The sequence below is a fragment of the Vespa crabro genome, chromosome 2, assembly GCF_910589235.1.
Source record: "Vespa crabro chromosome 2, iyVesCrab1.2, whole genome shotgun sequence".
In the NCBI taxonomy this organism is placed as follows: domain Eukaryota; kingdom Metazoa; phylum Arthropoda; class Insecta; order Hymenoptera; family Vespidae; genus Vespa; species Vespa crabro.
Genome location: NC_060956.1, coordinates 3,604,436 through 3,631,872, shown reverse-complemented (window position 1 = coordinate 3,631,872; position 27,437 = coordinate 3,604,436). Strand labels below are relative to the sequence as shown.

The window sequence follows — 27,437 nt, the reverse complement described above, 5'->3', positions numbered from 1 at the left end:
AATGATTTTAATGAATTTTCTTATGTAAAAATGATTTAATAACATTACATCATATTTATATTAATATTATGATTTAGTACACTTCGACTCATTTAAACACGTTATAAAATCTATCAAAAAAAAAAGTAATAAGATTTTTCAAAATTTTCATCTTACATCGGTTGCGGAATCGAAATATTCAATGTTATCACTTCAGAGGGCGTTCTTGAACAGATCTTGTGGCGACCTCGTTGCGACTGTTGCGCCTCTTCCGGTAAGACATATAACTAACCCGTCTCGGCGCCACCAAGCGCACACGTGGGAAACTAACCAAACAAAGCAAGAGACAGCAAAGACGCCGAAAACATAGGAGACGATAAAAGAGGCCAGGAACAAGAAAAGAAATTATTCATTCTTTCTTTAATTCTTCTTGAGACCACAGCCATAGCTGTTGAAACTGATAGTCTGATTGAACTACTGTTCTTGTGTATTTGACTTCTACTTTATCAATAGAAGTCAAGGTAGTTAAATTTTGTAATTTGTAGACTTCGCTATGTACGATACTATGAAGCCAAGCATGATGAATTTACAGCTTAAATAACAAATAATAACAATGAAAAACACATTTCCCATATTTATCACTTCTGTTAAATTTGTAAAACTTTTTCGTTTTTATGCCTGAATGAGTACCGTAGCTTATATATATATATATATATATATATATATATATATATATATATATATATATATATATATATATATACACGAACACAACTATTTATATCGCTATTTATTTAAATAATATAAAATCATTATTTTTTATTTACTAGAAGGTATAATTTATTAAATAGGGTATATACATATATTAAATAAAGTTTATTTTTTAATTTGTATTTCATCAATTTCTTGGTAATTAATTTGATGGTCATTTTTCGAGCTATATAAACAAAGCAATTTACATAAATACATATATGTACAAGTGGCCACCGAAGATCGATACCAAGATATTATTGGCACACTAATTCAGATGTTTAATAGGTATTTACCAAGAATTCATTTCATTCATTTTTAGATCATTCAATCAATTGTTAGAACTAAATTGGCAGTATGTCTTCTACATTGAACATAAAATATTTCAGATTGATTTTTTCTTTTTAAAGACACTTTCAGATGATAGTCCTTAATCTTTTACGTGCATTTATCATAGCAACATTGATGACATTAATCAAAAAAATCATGTATCACTAAATTAGTGATTAGCTTTTCACGATATAATGTTGCTTCACGTAATAATGTATTTCTGTAAAAAGATTCCATTTCTAAAAATCGCTTTTAGATCGTAAAAAATGATCAGTCTATCGAAAATGCATAATTAAAAACTCAATATATAATATACATAAAAATACATTGGACATGTATCACCTTTCACTTCTGAATGAAGACGCTTGTTGAGACTTACTACAAAAGCATGGATGTTGGATTTTCCATGAAGTTTTTAAAGGCTGAAAGCCACTGTGCACCTACCGCACCATCTACTGTGCGATGGTCACAACTAGCTGTTACAGATATATATTGGGCAGTTATGAATCTATAATCACGAAATAAAATTTGAATTAATTTTTACATTTAGAGTTTAAACTAATTGAAAATATTTACAGAAAAATGAGAACATACCCTTTTTCATTCTTTGCAGGTATTAATCTTACTTCCGTTGAACCTACTGCAAGAATAATAGATTGAGGTGGGTTTATAATAGCAGAAAAGTTTTTAATGCCAAACATTCCCAAATTCGAAACAGTTATTGTGCCTCCTTGAAATTCTTGTGGCTGCAGCTTTCCCTCCCTTGCTTTGGCTGCTAATGCCTTCACATCTTTGCTAATTTCGACAATACCTTTTGTATCGGCACTAAATACTATAGGTGTAATTAAACCAGATTCTGTGCTTACTGCTACACTTACATCTACATTATTATACCTATAAAACAAAATTAAAAAGAAAAAAAAAAAAAAAAAAAGAGAGAAAGAAAAACATTAAAATATTGATCTTACTGTGAAAAAAGGGAGAGAAGAAGGAGACAAAATAAAATCAGATATCTTACTGTCTTATAACATCTCCCATCCAAGCACTATTACCTTCGGGTACTTTTTTACAAGCCATTGCCATCCCTTTTATAATAATATCATTTACGCTTACTTTTATTTTCTCTTTTTCTAACATCTTATTAAATTGCTCTCGCATTGCTAATGCTGCATCCATTTTTATATCTATTGATAGGTAATAATGAGGAATACTTCTTTTGCTTTCAAGTAGACGTTTTGCTATAACTGCCCGTATATTTGAAACAGGGACATCGATGCCATCTGCGACATCAACTCCTTTCGCTGGTACAGTTGGTTTTGCAGCAACTGGAGCACCTTCGAGATCTTTAGATGTTATGGAACTGTATAAACCTGTTCCTTTTAGGCCCTATAAGAAAAAAATCACTTTTTTTCCATTCCTTCTTAACATCTAAGAGAAAATATTCATTATATTTAGATGTAAAAAATTATTTAACAATGTAAGATTACCTCTAAACTAAGCCCTTTTTCTGCAGCAATTCTTTTAGCTAATGGACTGGCATATACCCTTTCTCCTGGTGTGATTTTCGTAGGTGGAAGTGCAACTGCAGGTGTTGGTGCAGCAGGCGTTGGTGCAGCAGGTGTTGGTGCAGCAGGTGCTGATGGTGCAATAGGTGGTGCTACTGTATCATCTTTAAAGTCTTTAAAAGCAGCAACTGATTCTTCATTTGGAACAATGATGCAAACAAGTTTGCCTATCGGAACATTTTTTGATCCAGCAGGTACAAGTATTTTAGCTAAATAACCTTCTTCTGGTGTTTCAAATCCCATTGTTGCTTTATCTGTTTCAATTTCTGCTAATAAATCACCTTCATTTAATTTATCTCCTGTTAATAATAAAATAAGATGATATTATTATAATGTTAGAAAATCATATATTATAAATTTAATTTATTAAGTAGTTTCTTCAATATACATACCTTCTTTTTTTTGCCAACTTACAATAGTGCCCGTTTCCATAGTAGGAGAAAGTGCAGGTAATTGTACTTTAACATGGTCAGGAAAGTCTGCATAAAACCGTAATTGCTGCTGCCATGGTATCACCGTAAAACGTAAACTATCGTGGACCTGAATCCTGAATACCAAGCAAGAAAGCAGTGATATACTCTAAAAAATGTTAAGAATCATGTGACGATATAATGTGATATCTAATGTTTCAATTAACATATCAGTATATCTGTTAACTAGTGATAAATAAAATTCAAAATAAATAATAGTTCATATAAGACTATACAATTTTAATGAAAATAAATATATACATACATTAAGAAAAGAAATGAAAAGATGTTAACTTATAATGAAAATTTATATACAGTATATTCAGTATCATAAATTAAAATCATGTAGATCTTTATATATAGATTTGAATACATTGAATAGTAGAAATGAAATACTAATAAAATATAACTTTAATGATTAAATGAAAATCGAATGAACGATGAGAGCAAAAATTTCATGAAATAATAATTAATAGAAGAATTAGCAATATGTATACCTTTGTAAATATTTTCTGTGAAGACATCTAATGATCACGGTTCTAACGATGTTAGTGCCCACACCACTTCGAAGTATCGTGCGTGCCAAATCATTACGTAGCCTCGCCGTGGTACGTATCATATCTTGATCGCTTTAACAATATCTATTCGCACTATCGAATTGAAATAGTTAAAGTTTATCAAAAAAGATTTTTTTCAGATTGTATAGTTACCCAAAAATTGTCCACGAGCACTTCGAAATATATTTCAGAATATAATAAAGGAGGACCAAATGACGGATACGTTTGTGCCAAATTAGAGGTCGTTCGCAAGGTCACGTGATTTCAACCATGAAATTTATTCTCATTCAATACGGGTAGTGTCGATGACTCTGACACTTTACCTTATAAAGCTTTACAGCGCCGTCTTTGCCACACTTAAAAAACATTCATTTATGAAATTTAAAAAATATATTTATGAGAGATGTTAAAGAAAAACAAATTCGCAAGTTCATATGAGCTTACATGTATAAGTTTTAATTGAAGTTTGGTAAAAAAAAACTTTTTTTATTATACTACTTTACATTCACATAAACTTTACTAATATGTCAGTGTAGTTTTTCATTAAGTAAAAAGCATTAATAATATAATGAATATAGAAAATATACAGAAAGGAAATGTAATTAAGTCAAAACAAAAAAAATAAAAATTAGAATAAATTAATTGGATTTAAGAATAATATGACTGTATATCGATACTTTGCGATTATCGATAATCACATTTGCATCCATTTCGATACTATATCATACCTTATCTGAAATCGTATTATTATAGGTTATATTACAAATAATTTAAAAATAAGATTTATAAAGAACTATGTACATTTCGAATTGAATTTTGAAATTATTATATACACTAATATCAAAGGTTATCTTAATTATTATGTCAATTTTACGAAGAGCACAGGTTTGTTTTTTAAAATATTTATTATTTTTAAATTAATAATATAACATTAATCATTTTATATTATTTAATAAAATTATTAAATGTTTTAGCAATGGAACACTTTTTCAACTATTTGGCATATATATGACGCAAAATGGCAAGATCCCTATCTAAGTGCAGAAAAAATAAAGCTTTATCTTATGGGTATACATAAGCCAATATATCATCCAATGAGTAAGTTTAATAATATAATACTTAAGTGTATATTGATATTTCAAAAATATCTAGTTTATAAAATGACGATCTTTCATACAGATTATTGTGGTGATCATGTGATCGTAATAAATAGTAAAGATATAGCTTTACGAGGAGACGAGTGGCGAAAACGTGTGTATTTCCATCATAACACATATATCGGTGGTGCTTCTTGGACTCTTGCTTGGGAACTTCATAATAAAAATCCAACTTTGGTAATTAATGAATACATTTTATATCTTAACATGATCTATCTTATATTTATAGATTTTATTAACAAGATAATTTATTTTTAATTTATATTATCCTTATGTAGATAGTAACTAAAGCAGTGTATCGTGCATTGAAAGGAAATTTACAAAGAAGACACACGATGCAAAGATTACATGTTTTCCCAGATGAAAATGTTCCAGAAGAAATGCTTAAGAATGTTTGTAATCAGATTAAGCAATTAAGACCAGTTCCAGTTAGATTAGATCATATTCCCAAAGAAGAAGTAGAACAATTTCCAAAATTGTTAGCCTATCCTGAAGATTATATTCTTAAGTGATTTATAAATTGTAAATAAAATAATTATTATAATACAACATTATTGTGTGAATATTTAAATATAAATAGTAAAAATGTAAAAACACTACATGTTTGTTTTATATATATATATATAATTAAATGGTTTCATTATATTGTAGATTTTGCATGAAATAAAATTATTTCGATATTTCAAATAAATATTTGTGAACTAGATGGAGCCTCAGTGCAAACGAAAATAGAGGGCAGTACATAAGATATCCCATCTTACAACACCGGATAAGTGATCTGTATAACAGTCTACGTGTATACTATCTTTGTCGATCCAATTTCTTACAATTGTCAGATTACTGTCATTTTACCATTATAAGTGCATTTTAATAATAACTATCATTTTTATAAGTACAGAATCATTTCTGTTGTACAAGCTTTACATAACTTGTCATAATGGCGGATTCTAAATACTCTGATTTACCTGGAATTGTATGTATTTTCTACATTTTATACTTTTATAGATAGTATTTCTATAAAGATCACAAATATATAGTTGTATTGAATATTTTATATCCGTGTATTTTTATTTTCTTGTGTAATTTTATTAAGATACATAAATTGTTAATAATTAATGAAATATTACAGGCATATGATCAAGTTGACGTTTATGAAACAACTGATTTACCAGAGTCAGAACAATTTGAAATTTACTCAGAGGTAAAATAATTATGATGCTGTATAATATATTCTTATATTATGAAACTTAATTTTTTATGTCTCCAGGATGAATCAGATTCCATAGAAAAGTTACATATAAATGCTAGAGAAGCTTTTAGTAAATTTAGAACCAAGACAGTAGGAGACACCAAAGTTGATTTTTCAGATTCTATTTCGCGTAAATCAAGAACAGGTTACAAGTTGGTATTCAACTTATTAAATATATTTATGTTTAATCTATTATATGAATATATTATATAATTAAGTAATTTATTATTTTTATTAAATATAGGTTTAGAGATTATGAACTTCCAGGTGAAGATGAAAAAGAAACTCCTATTCAAAAATATCAACGGTTGCAATGCGAAGTGAAAGAATTGTATGAAGAAATAAATGCATTGAAGGTAGTATGATGTTACAAATGTTTCTTTTTTTTTTTTTGTATTTAATAATTTTATAACATGCGAGTATATTTATTTGCTTTCTTAGGAAAATGCAAAAGAAGAAAATGAGGAAGTCAAATCTGCAATAGATATAATATCTCAAGTAGAGCAATTAGGAAAAGAAATAAATGATCTAAAATTAGAAGAATCTCTTGGTTCTGGTCTTATGGAACTGCTTTCAGATCCTCAAGGAGCTAGATTGAAGTATATTTTGTGTTCTTAATAAATGATTGGTATATAGTTTTTATATAATTGATTGTTTTAGGCAACTGATATCACAAATAGAAGTATTTAGAAACACTGGCATTCCCAAATCAGAAACAGAAATGAAACCAGAGATCACAGAGACAAAAGAAACATCTCCGTCTGGTGTTTTGGAATACAAAATGATGTATCTTCCAGAAAAAGCTAAAATGCAAGAAATTGCAAGAATCGTGCAATTAGAACAAAGATTATGTTGTCTTGAAAGTGTCATTGGTACATCTAATGAAAATTTTTCTGTTTTTTCACGGGTAATGATAACATTTCGAAGTAATTTATATCTTTCCATTTTTTATTAATTGTGAAAATAATTCTGTACCATCTTACACTTTATAGAATTTGAAATGTCAAGGTATAATGGATGCAGTACAGCAACTAAGTGCAAAAGCTGCACTTTTAGATACTAGTCAGTTGGATGCCATTGAAAGTAGATTATCCGCTTTGATTTATAGGATTGATACTATTGCTCAGAAGAAATCTACTTTGACTCCTGATTCAGAATTAAAACAAAAGGTTTCATATAAATTATTAGTGAACTATAGAAAATAGATGGAGTTAAGTAATTAATTATTTTTTCATAACAGATCGAAGAAATGTATAAAATAGTGAAAAAGACAGAAAGTATGTCAGATATTTTACCTCTAACTATAAATCGAATGACATCTTTGAGTACTATACATGAACAAGGTCGGTCCAAATATTATACTATACGATGAAGTATAAATATATAAAAATATTCTATTATTATTAAATGAAAGATGATATATATTGCCTTGTATTATAATTATTATAATTTCTTTTTTAATAGCTGCGAACTACAGTAAGGCAATGAAACAGTTTGAAGATCTACAGAAACAAAATACTCAATTTATGGACAGCAATAAATGTTTACTCGCGGGTGTACAAGAAAGTTTTGCATCAAATTTAGAAGTTATAAAAAATAATATAACATCGCTTTCCGAACGCGTTGCAAAGCTTGATAAGTAATCAATAGCAGCTAATTAATTAATCATTTTATTGAAATTATTAACGTTTTTATATTTATTTATTAAAACTATAAGATAGTAAAAATTGTACTATGTATTAATGTAAAATAAATTATATTCCTTAAATTAATTGTTCAAGCAATTTTAAATATTAAAAATGATTTTGTTTCAAATATTTCAATCAATATTTTTATAAGGAGTATCAAAGTTTGAATGTTATAATAAGAAAAAAATTGAACACACCATATATTTTGAATATAAGTATTTATTTGAAAAGATTAGAATCTTAATTTTTGGAAGAACCATTTATTTTTGCCAGATTTGTACCTGTGAAAAAAATATAAGAATTATTACATTGCAATTAATATTTTTATTGAACATTTCTTGATCTTATAGTAAAATTAACAAATAGAAGTTTACATACCTTTCTTCAAATTTAACACGGATTTGGAATCTTGCCTTCTTTCGTTTCATCGGATCCTTAAGATCTTTAGGAGCTACTTTATCTAACTGTAGTTCTGGTACTGTATATCTTGTAGGCATTAAATGATTATAATTTAAAACCTAAAACAATAATAGTAATATAAATAAGAAAATATAGAGTGATAGCAAAAATATTGAATGTCCCATTCAACTTACTTTTACAAAAGGCTTAATCTTAGAACGTTTGTGTAATTTTCCTTTTCCCATTCTTTTATGGACTTTGCGTGGGTATCTATCGATACCAGCAACCATAGCATGTCCATACTGCTTGTCTGTAGTACCATCATCAAAAGTACGCATTACAATAGCTTTTCTTCCAGCATACCGGCCACTAAGGACCAGTACGACTTTACCACTTTTCATAATCTTCACCATTTTGAATGGTGTCCTGTAATAAAAATATTCCTTTCAATATTATTCAACAGTTACAAGATATATCACAAATTGCTTTATATATTTAGAGGTTATTTTTGATTAATGTTTTTCCCTAATCACATGACACACTTCTTCAAAAATTTAATATTTAACGCTGTCATACTCATAAGAATAACAATCTTCTGTTTTTGCATATAACAATATAAAACAAAAATAAAAGTGACATATGAAGATACAATGCTTTTATAATTGAACCTTCCAATAATTCATAGAGACAAAAATACTAGTCAATTAATTTCTCAAATCAAAGAAAAATATTTCATAATCAAAATTACGTTATCAATATTAGTATAATGATTTATAAATAAACGATGTTCTCAGATTCTACCGGACAATAATTATTAACGAACCTCCGTCTTTTCCAGGTTGAAAAAATGGAAAATAGAAACTGCCTTCGTCGAAACCAGGAGGAAAGAGAGATATAGATGCCTAACTGGGACTTCTAAATGTGCGATATGTACATTCCCGTTTCTAACTATATTCTCATTGGTGATCGCTCTTCAATATCGCGGGACGATTGTCCAATAGAAATGAAGGATTAAAATTGTAAATAGATCATAGAATTAAATACACGAAGTAATATTACATTTGTGAAGTCGATATATTCTGTAGAGGGTTTTACTCGACTAACGTCCATGTGTCTGGTGTATAGAGTTTATGCATTTTGCAGTGATTATAATATAACCTGAATCTGATTTTTCGTACAGCTACATTATTTACAACTTTTCAATAATTACATTTAAAATAAAGTAAGCAGTGAAGATAACTAAAGTATACACTTAAATTATGATATTAATGATTTTAAAAACACATATAAATAATATTTTATCATTTGATTATAAGTTGTGTCATAAGTGCATCACTACTATACACTTCCATTCCAAAATTTGTGACAGTGCTCAGGTAAAATAATAAATAGTATTAAATGTATAATTAAAAATAATAAATTAAAAAGTGTATATTTATAAATATAAATTAGATTTTTAATATACACATCTTTTTCTGATAGTTTGATTTTTGAGTGAATTTAAAAATTTTTTAGACTAAATACGCTAAATGAGTAACGTGAAGAATCTACTTGATGATCAAGATCCTGACTACACAATTCCAATATCTACTAATAAAAATCAAGAAGAAGTTTGCGAGGAAAATGGTAAGATCAAATTTTAAAAAATTCTGATACTATTAATGAATAGACTGAATTTATATTAAAATTTGTTATTGATTAGCTCGTTCAACAGCAAGAAAAATAACTGCAATTATTGAAAAGGAATTTTCACAAGAAATAGATGCAAAAAGAAATGAAGTTTTACAAATTCAAGAAAGATTACATAAGGCATTGAAGACTTTACATTTATTGCGATACGTTATCATTACTGATTTCTATAATCGTAAACAATGTCAAGCCCCTCAAATTCGAGAAACGCAACAAGTTCGTATTCATCCAGCAATTAAACAATTGATTGGAAAAAGTCCTAAACGGCCACATAATGATTTTGCTATACCATCTACATCCACGGATCCGCGATTTTTAAATGGATATTCATATATTTCATCTACAAAAACAAAAACAACTGAGCATAATGTTTTAAAGACTGAGAATATAACAGAATCCTCAAAGGAATGTAATACAAGTATGCAGTTTGAAGATCAAAATGAAGATGATATTCAACCACCAAAAAAAATTCCACGTTATATACCACCAAAAAGTGGAGTACCAGAACCTGCATGTCCTTCTAGAGGTGTTAGGCATAAAGTACGAAAACGTATAGTGATTGGCAATATTTCCAAGTGGATTCCACCAGACTGGAGAGAAGATCCTGCCAGTCATAAATGGACAATATATGTACGAGGTAGTAAAGAGGTTTCTAATATTGGAGATTTTGTAAGTAAAGTTAGATTTTTTTTGCATCCAAGTTACAGACCAAATGATGTTGTTGAAGTATCATCTGCTCCATTTCATCTCTCAAGACGAGGTTGGGGTGAATTTCCACTAAGAGTACAGTTACATTTTAAAAATCCAATTAATAAACCAATGGATATTATTCATCATCTCAAATTAGATCGTACATATACTGGCCTTCAAACGTTAGGTTCTGAAACTATAGTTGATGTATGGATTTATACAATGGATCCAAGTGTTCTTATACAAGCTAATAATGAAATTTCTGACAGTTCTACAGAAGAAATAAATCCTTGTACTGTCAATGATGTGAAAAAATCTGATTCTATGATCATTGGAACATCACAAAAATCAAGTACTTCAATTGATTCTGCTACAATTACTGTGAAATCTGAAACAAATGATATAGAAGTTCCTAATATAGACAATAAGTTAAATGATATGAAAATGCAATTAGATGTATCCGTTGTTAAATCTGAGCCTAATGATGAGATTACTGGACAGTCAATGTCATTTATGACAAATAATAATACACTTACATCTAGTTGTAACAGTAATATGACACAATTGGAACAGATACAATTTTCTGTTTGTCATGATCATGATTATATAAATAATTATATATCTAATGAAACTAATTTATTTGTAGAGAATAATATAACTATAGAACATTTACCTGAGATTAATCCAATTAAGAAATCCATAAATTCAATGGTAGAACTATCTGGAAATAATACAAATTCAATAAAAGAATGTTTTAATAATTGGCAATGCACATCTAGTGCAAATACAGAGAAATCTGCTGAAATCAATACTAGCGTAAATAAGGAACATAATATTGAAAAAGATATAAGTGATGAAAATGATAAATATACAAAAGTTGGATCATCGTCATTATGGGTTAAAAATAACAGTAAACTCTTGTCTTCTTTAGAAAGCATTGATTCCAAGACGGATTTAATGAGGAAGGAAGAGGTATGTTCTGAAGAAGTTATCCAAAAAGAACATTTTGGAAATAATATAAATGAGTCAAATAAAAGTACTTCATGTCCAATAAATTTTAAATCAAATTTGCGTCCATTACAAATTTCAATACCTCCTTCGTTTGAACCAGCTGCAGGCAAGCATATGTTAATTTTACAAAATAATAAACGTACTTCAATGGAAGCAAATAATATATGTCCTTCTAAAATGAACATTGTCAAATATGCAAAAAATCATTGCAAAATTGATACAAACAATTGTTTGAGTTATGTTAATTCAAAGACAAGTATACTTATTCCTAGGGGAACTAGTCTCTTGAAAAAACAAACAAAACAAACGGGGAAACCAACTACAAATAATAAAAATGATAATACATATGCAATATTGGAGATTAAACCATCAAATAGTCTCTTGTTAAATTTGAATTCTGATGTACCGGCATTAAAAATAGCAGATAATGCTTCTAACAATACGACAAATTCGTATAATACAAATTCTTCACATTTAGATATATCAACATTGCAAAAAGATCAAACACTTCCAAAATCAATTAATCATAATGGTAAAATAGGAAAATCAAGAATCATTTTGGGTAAAGATAAATTAAAGCTTCATAGTAAAGAAGATTTATATGATAAAGTTCTTAAATCGATAGAGATCGTAAAAATTACAGATATAGAAGGTTTATTACGATTTATTATACGTAGGATACCTATTGTCACTCCATATGCATCTGATCCAGATTACAAACGTTTACATCCTTATGCTTGTGCCACAGAGGAAGAATATTTTAATCATAATATGGGTAAACGTGCAGCTTATGAATGGTGGCGAGCAAAAACAATACGATCATTTTTACGTAAAAAACTTACTGCGGAAGATAAATTGTGGTCAGTGAAAGAGATAATACTTTGGGCAAGATTGTATGGATATACACCAACACGTTCTTGTTTTGGCATAGATGCAACAACAACAATGAATGGAGCAAAAAGATTACCATGTACAGAAATTTCAGCAACAACATCAACATGTACAGAACCAATAGCATTTCAAAAGTGGCTTCAAACGTCTTATGATATATCAAAGAATTTAACAACGGATAACGATGATTCTCAAGAAGAAGACATCGACATACTAACTTGTCAGAATTCTGAAAATAATAAAACAACGCAACAAAATTGTTTTAAATTTGATTGTAATAATGAAATAACAACATCTAGAACTATATCCCTTGATCTAGAAGAAAAATTATTACCACTGCATAATTTTATTTGCGAGACAACTAGAAGCATTGGCATTACATTAAAACCAGAGGAAATTGTTCCTAATGTGTTTCATTGCACTGCAAGTCGTGTCATGATAAGGGTAAGATTAGTTAATATGTTAAATATGAAAAATTTTTATTTAAATTTTAAATATACGATATAAAATATATACTCTTTATCTCTTCAGGCCATGGAATGTTTTATAGAAGATATTGTCAGAACATCTTTAGCTAAAGCTTGGGAAAAGAGCAATGGCAAAGAGTAATAATATTTTACAATTATTACTATCTAACTTAATATAATAATTAACTACTATAAAATCAGTGATATATATAATCATCACATATTAATTTTATTTACAGATGTCCACAAACTTTGTCGTTAGACGATGTTCGTTCCGCTTTAACAAGTCGAGAAGAGTTCGATATTTTTACAAATGAGGGTTTGGGTTCGCGGTATCAACTTACTACAGAGGACTAGTTAATATTCTCATTTGTTCCAGATATATAGAATTACAAAAGAAGTGTAAAAAAAATAAGAATGTTTATATTTTGAGCATAATCATACATTGAGCAATAACATAAGATGGATATTAAGTATTTTCAGTATTACTAGTATTAATACTAGTACTTACGTTGCAGAAGTACAGAGATTTTTTAGAAAGCAAGGGAATATATATATATATATATATATATATATATATATATATAACTTAATATTTAAACATTTTGAAATAATACATCTCTGTACCGCTTTTTTTCCATGTACAAAAAATAATCGTTTTGATTTACCATTGTATACATTTACATAGGACTTCCATAGTTAAATTATCAATTTGTAAATTGTAGAATTTTTATATGATGGACACGTAGAAAAAAATTACGAAATTTGAACATTCTAGCATTTAATTTTGTTATTTTCATTTTTTACAATTTTTTTTTTTTTACTGAAAGGATGAATTGATTGGGGGTATGTAAATATTATCTATAACAACAAATTTCTATATATCTTATTTTAATTTAATCCTGTATTGTATATCGATATAACATTTACTATATTTCGTTTGTCATTCCTTTTTCTTTTTCATTTTTTTTCTAATTGCAATGATTAAGTAGTCGGTGAAAGTTTGTTGCTAGACATAATATATTTAAATGAGATGAATCATGCGACTGAATTTGCATTCAAATAAGTCTGCCTTTTTCGTTATTAAGAGTAAGAAGTCTAAGGAAATAAAATTTGAGATTTAATAGATTATTCTTTGTTTTATTTTGATTTATAATAATTTCGTTTCATTTGGTATCATATTTTGGTATTTCTAATGTTTCATCTTTTTTACAAACGTGCATGCATTTATTACTATTGTAAAAATTTGTATAATCGCTGACAAGAGAATACTCGCACATAAATATTTCTTATTCTCTATTGATCCGATTTCTTATAAAAGGGAAAATGAAATCACGAATATTTATACATTTTAATAAAAAATATCTTCCTTCGTACTTATAATAACATTATTTTCTTTACACGAATAATATCCTTTAATTATAATTATTTCAGTTTTTTATAAAACACTGTTGAATAATTAATGATAAAGTTTAAAAAAAAAACCTGTAATTATATGTTCTTATGTATGGTATATGCGTATGGTCATTATTAGAACAATAAAAAGGATGTTGAATAGGAGATAAATTAGAGATAATTTGCAATGAAGATAATTGAAGAATCATTATAAAGTAAGATTATACTTATACTAACGATACTCTTACGTGAGGAGTATAGATCGGTTTATCTTCTCACGTCCTTGGTTATGTTGGTATCACTCTATTTTATTTTTTTTATTAATGCAATAGAATTATTTCTACATTATTATAATTAAAGATTGTTGTAAAGATTTAAATTATTTTTTTTTTTTTATCGTTGGACATCCGCCAGTTGAATCTTATTTGAGATATTTACATGTGGCGTGTAATGTTAAAACAAGAAAGAAAGAAAGCCGATAAAATTGAAAGTTTTTAAAATATAATATTTTTTTCCATTTGATTTTGATCAACTGACATATTCGAGTAAAAAAGTAATGTAAATATATTATGATTTTTTATTAGAAAATTGTCGGAATTTTTTTTTTTTTATTGAATATTTAATTTAATTTTTGATTATCGATTGATTTAAATCGTTACGGTTGAGAGATGATCGATTACGTTGTCACGTGATCAAAGAAATGCGATATAAAACTGTATCGAACGTTTTAAAAACAAATTCAAATTCTTATTAATTCTAATAATAAAAGAATTTTGTCATCCGTAGACACCAAAATAAAGAGCTAATAAACTTACGAAACACGCTGTAGAGAGGAAGGATCTGTGCTTATGTATATGAAGATAGGAATCGGAAACGGAATCCGAGGTTACGTGTCCGAGATTCCGCGGGATATATAGGGTGAAGACGAACGATCTATGACGTCAGAGATAAACGCGAAGGAACGTGAAATGGTTTCATCGTATTCCAAAGCTCGAGCTTTCCGAAAGAACACGTTTTCTTTTCTTTTTTACAGAGGTAAAAAAAAGAAAAAAGAAAAAAAAAGACGAGAAAAATATGAGAGAAAAAAAATTTTTCACCTTTTTTACGTTAACCTATAAGTAGGCACCTCGTCGTTTTGTAGTTTGTACGCGTTGTTTTTTTTTTTTTTTTTTTTTTTTTTTTTTTTTTTTTAATAAAGTAGATAAGCTTGAGATAAATGAAGGTGGAAAAAAAAGACAATAATTAACGACGAAAGTACGTAATATTTTTGTTTTCATTCATTCGACAAATATGCGCATTTATTTTTTCACTTACATACGAATAAACATTGATGCATATATCGTCCTTTCAAATAAAAGATAACGGGTGAGGAGAGAAACTTTCATCCCTTTTGAGTATTTCTTTCTTTGGTGAGAATGAAGGAATAATATTAATAATGAATGTGAATGCATATACGAGGGGAGTTCTCGCGCGCTTCTCAATCTTGTGGCAAGGTTTACTACACAGCGAGTAGGGTGAGGGAGAAAGTCGATTGGTCCTAGTTGGAGTTGGCGCGTGCGATGAAAGGGAGAGAGAGAGAGAGAAAGAGAGAAAGAGAGAGAGAAAAGGAAAGAGGGAAGAGAGTGGGGGGGGTCGAAGAAAGGCTAAGCGTGGTGCACAATATATATCGAATGAACGAGAGAGGAAAAATCAGTGTATGAGCATCCCCTCCACCAGGATATTTCGCGCTTGTCGTTCGCCACACTAAGGTCCAGTCAGTAAACGTTCAACGTCGTGGCTGGATGTACATATGTACGTGGTGTGAATGATGCTGGTGGTTGTTGGTCGTTATATATGTATGTATGTCATCTCTTAGAAAATAATTCGTGGTTTTCCTTCCTTTTTCTTTTTCTTCTTATCAAGAAGAAACAACAATAATTATTCGACGGTAATTCGTTAAGTTAAATTTGGTCAATTCGCTGTCGTAGTCGTGCGACCACAGACATTTCTTTTGGAAGGTTGCTTGGTTATATTTCGAGCGGAGAAACGCGAGGCGGAATATTCGTGCGTGCTCGGAATTCGTTTCCCTTGGCCCGCAGGCGGCGGCGGCGACGGCGACGGCGACGGCGGCTGTGGCGGTGGCGGTGGCGGCGTACGTGCGAGTTTCTGCGGCCAATATCGAGGATAAATAGGGAAAGAAGAAACGGGGAAAGAGAAAAGGAACGGAAGAAAGGGGAGGAAGAAGGAAAAGGAAAAAAGATAAGAGAGGGTTGCCACGATAAAACGTTGCCAGTTTGATCGGCATGCGCCTGCATTCTTTTTATGGCACGATGATCGTCTTGGCGATGATGTTGTCCTGTCGTACATCTTACGCTCAGGACGAAATCATCCTTCGAAGTCTCACTGCGATGGAGACTTGTAACATCACAGCCGATGGACGAGGATTCATATGTCGCGGACCAGATTTTTTATCAGCTTTAAAGAGCCGGTCCTTCGAAAGCATCGTTCTTCGATCGCCGGCCAATATTACTAAACTGCAAGTATCATAAATAAAAAAGATGCATCTTTTAATTGTATCCAATTACAGGACGAAAGTCGCGTGTCAACTGTCACGTTCTGTCTTGTCATTTTTATTATCGTCGCGTTAGTAATAGTAGTAGAGTAGTGTAATAATAGTAGTAGTAATAGTAATAGTAGTAGTAAAAGTAGTAGTAGAGTAGTGTAGTAGTAGTATTAGTAGTGGTAGTTGTCGCCCTTCGAAGCGCGCCTTCTTGAAGTATGCTCGTATTTTCTCTCTTTCTCTTTCTCTTTCTCTTTCTCTTTCTTTCTCTCTCTCTTTTTCTCTGTCTTTTTTTCTGGCTTTTTCTCGAAGACGCGAATACACGACGCCAAGAGGAATGCAATCTCTCGTAATTTCATTTTTCAACCGAAATGTCGAACGATTCTAGGCGTGCCGTCGTCTATATCTACTTGTAATTCTAACAGGGTTAATTTTCTTGTTTTGTTTAGTTTTTTCTTTTTTTCTTTTTGATAACACATCAAACTATTTATCGAATCGAAGATCATGACAAGAATATTTGGTGATTTTCTATCAAGAGAGACGAATCGTTTGAAAAATATTAACGATGTTTGATTTCAAATATTGCGCGCTTAGGAATTAAATGGCGAAGTAAATTTAAGATAGTAAAATTAATGTTTTTATAATAGTAAAATTAATGTTTCTACATGATAATTTTTAAATTGTATTGAATTTTTTCTAAAAGAAAATATACATATTCATTCATTATTATTACTTTATAATACACGAGATTTATATTGTGCATTGTGAAATAATTTGAGAATAACGTTGTCATATTATATTCGTAAAGTTTCGGCGAATAATTTTTTTTTTCTTTTTCTTTACTCAAGCTATTAAAAGTTTCTCTGAAAGAAATCTAGAAGTTATGACTGTCGAAACTGAAATTTCTACCAGTCAGTATTTTAGGAGTGTCGAAACTGTTACTCTTTATGTTGCTCGCGTTGTACGAATTATGGTACTGAACGAAAGTATGCTTGGAATGAGAGAACGTTCGTTCGAGTAGACGTGTATGTGATTCTGACAATGAACGATGAAGAGAGAACGATAAGATCGGTTTATTCGAAATGCACTCTTTACTATAAAATTAGTATGTGGCTACATTTATATTTTTATATAATCGAAAATCTTAATTTCAACATATAATTCTATTTTTATGTCAGACTAAGCGAATGCGTTGTTTTCTCTAGGATCTAACATCAATAAATATTAAGTTATCGATCATTATGAAACTGTCGTCGAATAAACTTTCTATGTATGCATATATATTTTCTCAAATATCTCTCTTTCTCTCTCTCTCTCTCTCTCTCTCTCTCTCTTTCTCTCTGTAAAACTTAAAATATTTAATTATCTACGAGAGAAGAGATGCACACACTCCGTTCGAACTTTTTCTTAGATATGTTTTCGCTTAGAGAAAACGAGTCGAAGAAAATGATTCATGCGAGACCGATGTCGGTCGATCGGTGAGAAATATTTCAGCGCGAGGTCACGGCCGTACTTGACGAATGTGACACTTCAACGTAACCTACCTATACCTGCTCATGTTTCTTTCATTCTGCTCAAATTAATTAATTTCAATGATGCTACAATCTTAAGGATTCCTTTCTTTCTTTTCGAAATAATTCTTTTTAAATTTGACGAGAGGGAGAGAGAGAGAGAGAGAGAGAGAGAGAAAGAGAAAGAGAAAGAGAGAGAGAGAGAAAGAGAGAGATATAGAGAGAGAAAGAAAGAAAGAAAAAGAGAGAGAGAGAGAGAAAGAGAGAGAGAGAGAGAAGACAAATTAAGGACCTATTTGATTTGCGTAGTACGTAGACAAAAATCCAAAATAATATACAATTTGAATTTTTTACATTTTCAAAAATATTATTTTTGTAACTTTGACGAGAAAGAAAGATAGATAGATAGATACATAGAGAGAGAGAGAGAGAGAGAGAGAGAGAGAGAGAGAGAGAGAGAGAGAGAGAAACAGAGAGAGTATAAATTTTAGGACTCCATTTAATTCATATAATACGTAGGCAAAAATTCGAATTAATATACAGCTTGAATTTCATTTATTTAAAAAAATATATAAAGAATCGTTTATATATATACATATAAAGTTATATATTCTTGAGGTTACTTTATTATGTTCTTTTCATTTTTCTTCTTCTTTTTTCCAAAGTTATCTCTCGAGTGCGGGCGACAATTCCGCGAGCACTCTGCAGATTTAGATTCCAGCAATATTACGGGCTCTAACAGAAAGGTTCCTTGGGTTAGAATTATTTATATCGTTCTTATATCCGTATAACTTTTAGACGTTAGAAGTATGGATATCTTTTGTATGCTCGATTAGATTATACAATATTTATATTTAAAGATAGTAATATTTTTCTAAGTAGACAGAGGAAACATTATTTCGCGTGTCTATTTGAAATAAATTAATATTAACAGGAAACATATTATATATATATATATATGCAATTATTAATAAATATTAGATTAATATAAATAAAATTTTATAATATTTATATATTTATTTTTTTTTTTAATTTATTTCAGTGACTTGACGAACAACAATATAACGCGTGTTTCGGAGCACGTTTTTCATCAACTTCCTAATCTTGAATTTTTGTGAGTAGATATATATATGTATATATACACTTTTAATCAATAAAATGTTCTCTTATTAATATGACGTATTTGATTTTTAATTATACAAAATGTTGTAATAACGAATTAATGATTATTTGTAAAATTTTTCAAGGTCGTTACGACGCAATCATCTATATACAATTCACGAAGATGCATTTGAAAATTTGACGAGTCTTCGAATACTGTGAGTACCTAAATTTTGTCGGTATTATACTTAAATTTTTTTTGTTATTAATATTAATTTTTTTCAGGGAACTCGATGACAATTATTTAACAGAAATTCCAATTGCTCTTATAAAACTTGATGCACTCGAAGATTTGTAAGATTTTTTTCTTTTTTTTTTTTTTATAAAATTTATGCTCTGAATATCGCGTCGTACTACTTACATAATCAAAAATAGTTTTTATTCTAATTTCTCACAGATCCATTTCTAACAACAAAGTACAACAACTTGACGGACATATATTTCAAAGTATAGACAATTTGATATCACTCGATTTACGTGGAAATCCGATTAAACAGATAAACGATAATACTTTTCAAAATCTTCATAAACTTCGTAAATTGTAAGTATATGTATTTTTTGCGCGAAATGTATATCATCCAACTTTTTCTGTGAATTTTATTTAATCGTATATAAGACAGGAAGATTTTGAATAATTTAAAAACAAATGTTACATTGAATACGACGAAAAATATGTTACAGGATACTGTCTGATGTAAAAGAAATGAGAATTTTTCCCAATCTCAATGGAACGAGTTCTTTAGAGGTGTTGAAATTAGATCGTGCACGCCTTAAAGCAATCCCACCCGATCTTTGCGTTCAATGTCCAAAATTGAAAAGTTTGTAAGTTTTTCTACGATATCCATTATGAACTTAATTAACAATGCGTGAATAATTGCTTAATGAAAGTATTTTCGATCTCTTTTTGAATACGTATTTGTATCGAAATTGAAATTGATTACTCTCACTAGACTGCTTGCGAAATGTAGGTCTCTCTGTTCATCTTATTGCACAATGACATAAGAGGAGACTAGCCACACGCACATGTAATATATTTTCATTTCAGTGATGTGAAATCGAATTATTTGACAAAAATCCCAAATTTAAGAAATTGCCATAATCTTCGCGTCTTGTAAGTATGTGAGTTATATTTGCGTTTAAAATTTTACGTATTATATATTTATTATTTATCGTCAATTTTATTTCATACAATATATACTTTAATCTTGTTTTAGAGATTTGGCAAACAATGCGATCTCGTCGATATCCGATGCACCCTTTAAAACTTTGAACATGTTACATGATCTTTTATTAGCAAATAATAATTTGAAAACAATTTCGAGAGATGCATTTTCTGGATTATCGAAACTTCAAGTTTTGTAAGTTATGTTCTCTTTAATGGTTTCAATATATTATAAATTTATAATTACAATACATATAAATAGGAATGTAAATGTTGGTAAATACCGTTGACACGTTTCATGTATAGTTCTCTTTTAGGGATTTAGAAAGTAATTACATAGATTACATTGATCCTGGTGCATTTACAGAGACGAAACATTTGGAAGATCTGTAAGTATAAATAAAGTATAAAATTTCGAATAGGTTTCTATATATTACGCTAGTATATAAATTTTTCTCGATTTTTTTAGAAATCTTGGAAACAACGTATTCCCAACTTTACCAGTTAACGGACTCGCAGGATTGTTACATCTGAAAACTTTTAATAATCCAGCGTTAAGACAATTTCCGTCACCGGACAAATTTCCACGCGTACAAACCATGGTTCTTTCCTACGCCTATCATTGCTGTTCATTTCTATCAATCGAGATAGAAGACACCGTAACAAAATCATCATTGCAAGAATCTGTTTTATTCCCTACGGATAATGAATTTGATATGACCTTGTGGAATTCCAGTTTCGGCGATGTTTGGCCTCATCTAAGTAAGTTATTAATATTATCTTTATTTTGTATTCGTGTAACATGTGAATGAAATAAGAATATGCTACCAGCTATGTTGAGAGAAAGATATTATTAAGAGTTTCGTTTTATTTATATTGTTTATATTTATATATATATATTTGTATATATACACGTGCACATTATTTATATATGCTTACATGGAATCATTTGCGCGCCTGTATTGTCATATATCTAATGGAAATAAGAGCAGACTTTATAATTCACAGCCAACTGAATTACTACTAAGGTTGCATCTTGCATGATATAGAATAAAACATGAAAAAGGTAAGTTGCTTAATACATAACTCATCAGGATTGTCAAACTAACACCAAGCTGATGTGAAATTCATAATTAATACAATTAACATATTTGATACATACATTTCACAGCTCTTGTTACACTTTGTGTACAGTACAAGAAATACCTCATTCAAGAAGTCTTGCATGCGTTAGATTGACAAGCAGTCAAATCAGTACTATAGCAATTATACTTTTTAGATAATTTGAGCGATAAGTTTGGGTCGCAACTAAACGAACTTTGGGATAACTTTGGTCCAGATTTTACATATTCCGGGAACGTACCTCCCTACAGCGAGGACTACATTGAGGAACAAATTGGGCAGAATGCAGCACCGGGACAAACAGTGCCTTCTCATGTTCAATGCTTACCACAGCCTGGTTGGTATTTTATCACATTCCTATCGTGAAATATGACTTTTAATTTATAACAATCTTTCAGGTCCATTTTTGCCGTGTCAAGATCTGTTCGATTGGTGGACGTTACGCTGCGGAGTCTGGATAGTTTTTCTACTTGCTATGCTTGGAAACGGAACTGTAGTATTCGTGTTAATATTTTCGAGAAGCAAGATGGATGTACCTCGATTTTTAGTATGCAACTTGGCTGCAGCTGATTTTTTTATGGGTGTTTATTTAGGTGAGCGTCAAAAAAAAGAAAATATTTTCTCAATTTTAATAACAATAATAATAAATAGAAATAAATCAAAGAGTGGGGCAATGTATCTGGTTTATAGGAAAAAAAAATGTTATAGGTTTATTGGCTGTGCTTGATGCATCTACTCTAGGAGAATTCAAAATGTATGCCATACCTTGGCAAATGTCGGCAGGATGTCAATTAGCAGGATTTCTTGGCGTCCTGAGTTCCGAATTAAGCGTCTATACCCTAGCTGTGATCACATTAGAAAGAAATTATGCAATAACCCATGCGATGCATCTCAATAAAAGACTTTCGTTAAAGCATGCCGTGTATATCATGACTATCGGCTGGGGATTTGCCACATCAATGGCTACTCTACCGCTTTTCGGTATTTCCGATTACAGGAAATTTGCGATATGTTTACCATTTGAGACTAGTGGCATTGCAGCCTTAATTTACGTAGTCTTCCTAATGCTCATCAATGGAGTAGCATTTTTAATTTTAATGGGCTGTTATCTCAAAATGTACTGTGCAATACGTGGCTCGCAAGCTTGGAATTCGAACGATTCTCGTATCGCAAAACGAATGGCACTTCTTGTATTTACAGATTTTTTGTGTTGGTCACCGATAGCATTCTTTTCGCTTACCGCAGCTTTCGGGCTACAATTAGTGTCCTTAGAGCAAGCAAAGGTATTCGCTGTTTTCGTGTTACCATTGAATTCCTGTTGCAATCCTTTTCTCTATGCTATTCTTACGAAGCAATTCAAAAAGGACTGCATCTTAATATGTAAAGCTATTGAAGAATCTCGCGTGACAAGAGGAATCGGTAGATGCCGGCATAGTTCGAATTTCAGTAACCGCCAAACACCAGCCAATACGAATAGTCTGGTAGACAGATCTTCTAAGGAGCATCAAGCACCATGCGTCTGCACTTCGAAACTCTTGGAAACGAGCCAGTGCCCCAGTTATCGATGGTGGGGAGCTAGATTTCTTTGGCCTTGCGCGGCCGATCAAAGACAACGTTATACACGTAACGATCACTACGCTTACCAAATCGCCGAAATTCAACAGAAACAGCATAAACGTGCTTCGTCGGTTTCCTCTAGCGAGAACTTCTCTTCATCTCGTTCGGATTCCTGGAGACAAACTCATCATTGTGGTATACCGTTGAGATTATTGGATCCCAAACGAAGAACATCGTCTTGGTTGGTCACTAGGAAACCATCGCAAGATTCCAACCTTAGTTCATCCCGTAATGACTCATCGGGTTCAGCAGCTACCGCCAGCACCAGTACGTGGCGTATGTCAAGGTCAACAGCCTCTTTAGAAATCAGTGCACGTAATACTCCAAGGCCTATTAGGCCTAAGCCGCGATTGACGCGACAACTTGCGATTCAAGAACCCGAACCACCTGCGTCACCGTGTAGATTAGCTGTACGTTTATTGGCTACTATCCCTTCGGCTGCTGAGATGAGCGAACAGCAAGATGAAGAAAGTGCCGTACCTAAATAGAAATAAATTAAAGAAGGAACGATGCGAGACACGTTTCAGTATTAAGAATAAATAACGAGATACCTGCCATGTTTTTTATCCGAATTCATGAAATAGCGTACGATGCGTTTTCGATTTCTACGGGAATCGACGTTATCGCTAAGATTATTTGAAAATAATTAGGGATAGGATAAAGAGCTGATATGCATGCTATAGATTACGTATAGGTACGAGGAGGAGAGATGTGATTTTATTGAACTTATTGCCTTTATCCTATCACCAAATATTAGTATAAGCAAGCGTTGGTATACTATTACTTAAATAATATAGCACTTGTCAAATAATTCTAAAGATAGATAATTCAGTCAAATACCGTTTAATATGCTAACGGAGCAGACTGTAAAACCAATGTAGTTCCAATGCTCCTCGCGAGCATTTGTTATATAAAATATTTGTTATATAAATGATTTAAAATGTTAAAAAACAAAAAACGAATTTATATTAATGGCAATTATTCATGTTGTTAGTATTTTCATATTACAAGACTGATAGCAGTTTATTTACTACATAATATCAAGAGAAGCATTCCAACATGTACGAGCGCTAATAATTATTAGCGCAGTCTGGGCATGACAAAACAAAGTTTTATCAACTTCCAAATAATGCATTTCTTAATCATATATAACAAAGTATTTATTCTATTCGTTCCTTTCGTTTCTTTTTTTAAATAATTTCTCAGAGACATTAGAGCAATAATGATTAAAGTTTTATTTATATAATTTAACATCCCAGGCTGTGCTGTTTTTTTTTTGTTTTTTCTTAACGAAATATCACGATAAAGACAATATCACACTTAATGAAAATGTATGTTCTGTTGCTTCTTTTCGATACGATACATTATAAAAAACGTCTTATGTATAATAATATATTTATAATGTATTTATAACAATTCATTGAAAAAAAAAAAAAATGCGAATGAAGTTACTGTATCACACATATACATACGTTCATATTGTTGTAAATGTATTTTTCAATTAATTACAACGATGAAGTCATGTACGGGATGTTAGGAAAAACACGGGAATATATAAATAAATGTTGTATATGTAATATCATTCATCCATCCTACGCGCTCTCGTCGATTAATTTCGTTCAGTATTAAAGCTTATGATGAATGAATATTATATATGATTTAAAGACTAACGAGATGTTAGTTGTACGCTAAATAAAGTTATGATAAAAGGAAATATGTCATGTAACATCTGCTGATAATTTATTACACTGATGAAAGTGGATAAAATATTTCTATTAACAAAAAATAAAATAAACAATTTTATTCTTATGTATAGAGAGTGAAATGTTCAAGAGATTAATATTCATTATATAACAAGATTCTGAGATCAAAATAGTAAATTCGAAATTATCATATTCTAGTCAGATAGTTACTAGACACCTTATGCACCAATAAAAACAAACTTTTCTTCTTCTTTTTTTTTCTTTTTTTCATTATTCCACTAATTCAAGATAGTAACTATGATAAATTGTATCCTGCACATGACATAATTAATAATTTTATTTAACGAGAGCAAATACGTGTTCACATTACATTTGGAGGCTGCCATTCTTTTTAGGAATAATGATGAATTCACTAATAAACATGTTTTATTAATAATATAGAGAACAAAATGGGTGATAAGAATTTCGTACTATGATAGTATTGTAAGAATACAATTAACATTTATAAGGTGCCAATAAATTTATCTTCTACATGAAGTGTAGAAAAATATAGATCGATAACGAAAATAATTAATCCTTTTCTTGTTTCATAAAAGAACAAAATCCTCTCCATTTCTCCCTTTTATATATTCGTTAAATAATCCCTTTTTTAAATACACGTACAGATTGTTCGATAGATTATTCAAAATTATAAATCATTTATAGATCACAATTTTAATTTTTTTTGTTTTTTAGCTTAATAACATTTATTAACTCTATTAGTCACGAAATAATATATTTGAAATATATTTTCTTTAAATAATTGTATTAATACAGTTACGAATCAAATTTTTCTAATATTCTAAAAACATCTTAAACATGAATTAGATATACAGATGATCGATTAATCATACATTATGCGTCAAATTCATGATGAATTTAGATATAGATGGTTCATTTCAAGCGTTATCATTTTTATCCGGATTGTCTAACATATATCGGAATGTCAAAAGTATATAAACCTATATGACGGAACAATGCGATACCTTATCTTGAAAAATGTTAGGTTTCTTAATGCGAGCTACGTGCATTGTATACATTTCTTGTATAGGGTGTGACAACGTGTGAGATATATAATCTGTGTTAAGCCGATGAACTGGCGTCTGGGGTCAGCCATATATGATGGCTACTATAACTACTAAAATTATTATCACGTTAGATTTTTTGTCGTCTAGCAAGTAGAATCTAGCATGAAGAGTCCATTCAGTTATAATATATAATTTCATACAATTCCACATACATATATATAAGGATAATCATATTTGAAAGACATTGAAGCAATCGAAGAAATCATATATCCTAATTGATTAATCATCATTAATTTATTATCTCGAGATAATGTAGATAATAGAATAATTACAGGTGAAATGTGTTTTATCTTATATTTTTTAGTAGCAGCTGCTGTTTCTTCAACAGACCGCAAAGTAAAAATGCATTTTACCGAGTATTTCGTTCAAGGTCTCATTTTGTGGATTATCTCTATTTTTTTCCTTTCAAAGGACAAGTGAAAAGGATCAAATAAAGTCTCTAGTCTCTCGCTTATTTCTTCTTTTTTATATCATGAAAAATGTGCTGATATGTTTCATCGCCTTTGGTTAAAAAATCATGATTCAATTTATGCTGTTATTGTTTAGTCGTATACCTTCGACCTAATAAATAGAATATTCCTTTTTTTCTAGCAAAAAATTTACGTTGTCCGATATTAACAGCGTGAAAAGAAAATCTTCCTCCATTTTTGTACAAAAACTACGCCACCGAAAGCGACAAAAAAAAAAATAATAATGATAATAATAAATATTGATAAAACGTTCACATTGCAATTTTATATTTTCTATAAATTAAAAAAAAATAAACGAAAAGATTGATTCAATGATATCAAAGAATGAAAGATATAATAAAGGAACAAAAACAATTTTTTTTAAATAATGAATATCTTCTAATTGTAATATCTATCTTATTATTATTATTATTATTATTATTATTATTATTATTATTATTATTATTATTAAATGTATTTTTAATAATGAGACATTTAAATAAGAATTTAATCAGTTCGCATAGAAATTGGAGTAAATACGTCATGTACAAACGTTTATACGTAAAGTAAACATTTAAAGAATTAAAAAAAACATAACTCATCCGGAGATGTTACCTCAATTGAAGATATTCGAGGCTGTATTAGCAGGGTAAATTTTTTATCAGAAATATAATCGTAAAGAAGAGGAGTAGAAAAATGGGAAAAAGTTTAGTAGAATACCTGTTACTTCGGCAAAGGCAATCCTACCTGTTGCACATC

The 27,437-nt window shown here is 30.0% G+C and overlaps 6 protein-coding genes across 16 annotated transcripts; 4 read left to right on the top strand and 2 right to left on the bottom strand.

Moving 5' to 3' along the window:
- Positions 1-836: 836 nt before the first annotated feature.
- On the bottom strand, positions 837-3,957 carry LOC124421579 (dihydrolipoyllysine-residue acetyltransferase component of pyruvate dehydrogenase complex, mitochondrial). 7 transcript variants are annotated; one of them, XM_046956931.1, is made up of 8 exons: positions 3,805-3,957; positions 3,592-3,744; positions 3,017-3,203; positions 2,547-2,923; positions 2,078-2,445; positions 1,654-1,953; positions 1,402-1,567; positions 837-1,279 (listed from the first exon to the last, which is right to left on the bottom strand). In XM_046956931.1, the coding sequence occupies exons 2-7, from the start codon at positions 3,616-3,618 to the stop codon at positions 1,438-1,440; spliced, it is 1,389 nt and encodes a 462-aa protein (XP_046812887.1). In that variant the 5' UTR covers positions 3,619-3,744; positions 3,805-3,957; the 3' UTR covers positions 837-1,279; positions 1,402-1,437. The 7 variants fall into 7 exon arrangements, with proteins under 7 accessions (XP_046812887.1, XP_046812882.1, XP_046812884.1 ...); XM_046956926.1 differs by having other exon boundaries at positions 3,017-3,171; positions 3,805-3,955; XM_046956928.1 differs by having other exon boundaries at positions 1,439-1,567; positions 3,017-3,171; positions 3,805-3,955.
- Positions 3,958-3,979: 22 nt separating this feature from the next.
- On the top strand, positions 3,980-5,357 carry LOC124421581 (39S ribosomal protein L13, mitochondrial). Of its 2 annotated transcripts, XM_046956936.1 has the most exons (5): positions 3,980-4,120; positions 4,405-4,536; positions 4,626-4,749; positions 4,831-4,985; positions 5,087-5,357. In XM_046956936.1, the coding sequence occupies exons 2-5, from the start codon at positions 4,513-4,515 to the stop codon at positions 5,318-5,320; spliced, it is 537 nt and encodes a 178-aa protein (XP_046812892.1). In that variant the 5' UTR covers positions 3,980-4,120; positions 4,405-4,512; the 3' UTR covers positions 5,321-5,357. The 2 variants fall into 2 exon arrangements, with proteins under 2 accessions (XP_046812892.1, XP_046812891.1); XM_046956935.1 differs by lacking the exon at positions 3,980-4,120 and having other exon boundaries at positions 4,238-4,536.
- A 181-nt stretch (positions 5,358-5,538) lies between these two features.
- LOC124421580 (dynactin subunit 2) lies at positions 5,539-7,825 on the top strand. Its single transcript, XM_046956934.1, has 9 exons — positions 5,539-5,781; positions 5,938-6,009; positions 6,076-6,209; positions 6,302-6,413; positions 6,499-6,656; positions 6,718-6,964; positions 7,050-7,226; positions 7,298-7,400; positions 7,522-7,825. The coding sequence occupies exons 1-9, from the start codon at positions 5,746-5,748 to the stop codon at positions 7,698-7,700; spliced, it is 1,218 nt and encodes a 405-aa protein (XP_046812890.1). The 5' UTR covers positions 5,539-5,745; the 3' UTR covers positions 7,701-7,825.
- A 121-nt stretch (positions 7,826-7,946) lies between these two features.
- Positions 7,947-9,049, bottom strand: LOC124421583 (60S ribosomal protein L27). The gene is made up of 4 exons (XM_046956937.1): positions 8,968-9,049; positions 8,339-8,570; positions 8,124-8,263; positions 7,947-8,026 (listed from the first exon to the last, which is right to left on the bottom strand). Exons 2-4 carry the CDS (start codon positions 8,555-8,557, stop codon positions 7,978-7,980), a joined length of 408 nt encoding a protein of 135 aa, XP_046812893.1. The 5' UTR covers positions 8,558-8,570; positions 8,968-9,049; the 3' UTR covers positions 7,947-7,977.
- Positions 9,050-9,238: 189 nt separating this feature from the next.
- LOC124421759 lies at positions 9,239-14,275 on the top strand. Of its 2 annotated transcripts, none has more exons than XM_046957340.1 (5): positions 9,239-9,520; positions 9,660-9,770; positions 9,847-12,869; positions 12,957-13,030; positions 13,132-14,275. In XM_046957340.1, exons 2-5 carry the CDS (start codon positions 9,674-9,676, stop codon positions 13,247-13,249), a joined length of 3,312 nt encoding a protein of 1,103 aa, XP_046813296.1. In that variant the 5' UTR covers positions 9,239-9,520; positions 9,660-9,673; the 3' UTR covers positions 13,250-14,275. The 2 variants fall into 2 exon arrangements, with proteins under 2 accessions (XP_046813296.1, XP_046813297.1); XM_046957341.1 differs by having other exon boundaries at positions 9,627-9,770.
- A 1,376-nt stretch (positions 14,276-15,651) lies between these two features.
- Positions 15,652-25,672, top strand: LOC124421650 (lutropin-choriogonadotropic hormone receptor). Of its 3 annotated transcripts, none has more exons than XM_046957077.1 (13): positions 15,652-16,802; positions 19,380-19,451; positions 19,585-19,656; positions 19,724-19,792; positions 19,896-20,039; positions 20,180-20,320; positions 20,544-20,609; positions 20,713-20,856; positions 20,978-21,049; positions 21,130-21,422; positions 21,940-22,119; positions 22,181-22,375; positions 22,491-25,672. In XM_046957077.1, the coding sequence occupies exons 1-13, from the start codon at positions 16,570-16,572 to the stop codon at positions 23,885-23,887; spliced, it is 3,078 nt and encodes a 1,025-aa protein (XP_046813033.1). In that variant the 5' UTR covers positions 15,652-16,569; the 3' UTR covers positions 23,888-25,672. The 3 variants fall into 3 exon arrangements, with proteins under 3 accessions (XP_046813033.1, XP_046813034.1, XP_046813035.1); XM_046957078.1 differs by having other exon boundaries at positions 15,655-16,802; positions 22,000-22,119; XM_046957079.1 differs by lacking the exon at positions 15,652-16,802 and having other exon boundaries at positions 19,382-19,451; positions 19,874-20,039.
- Positions 25,673-27,437: the final 1,765 nt, after the last annotated feature.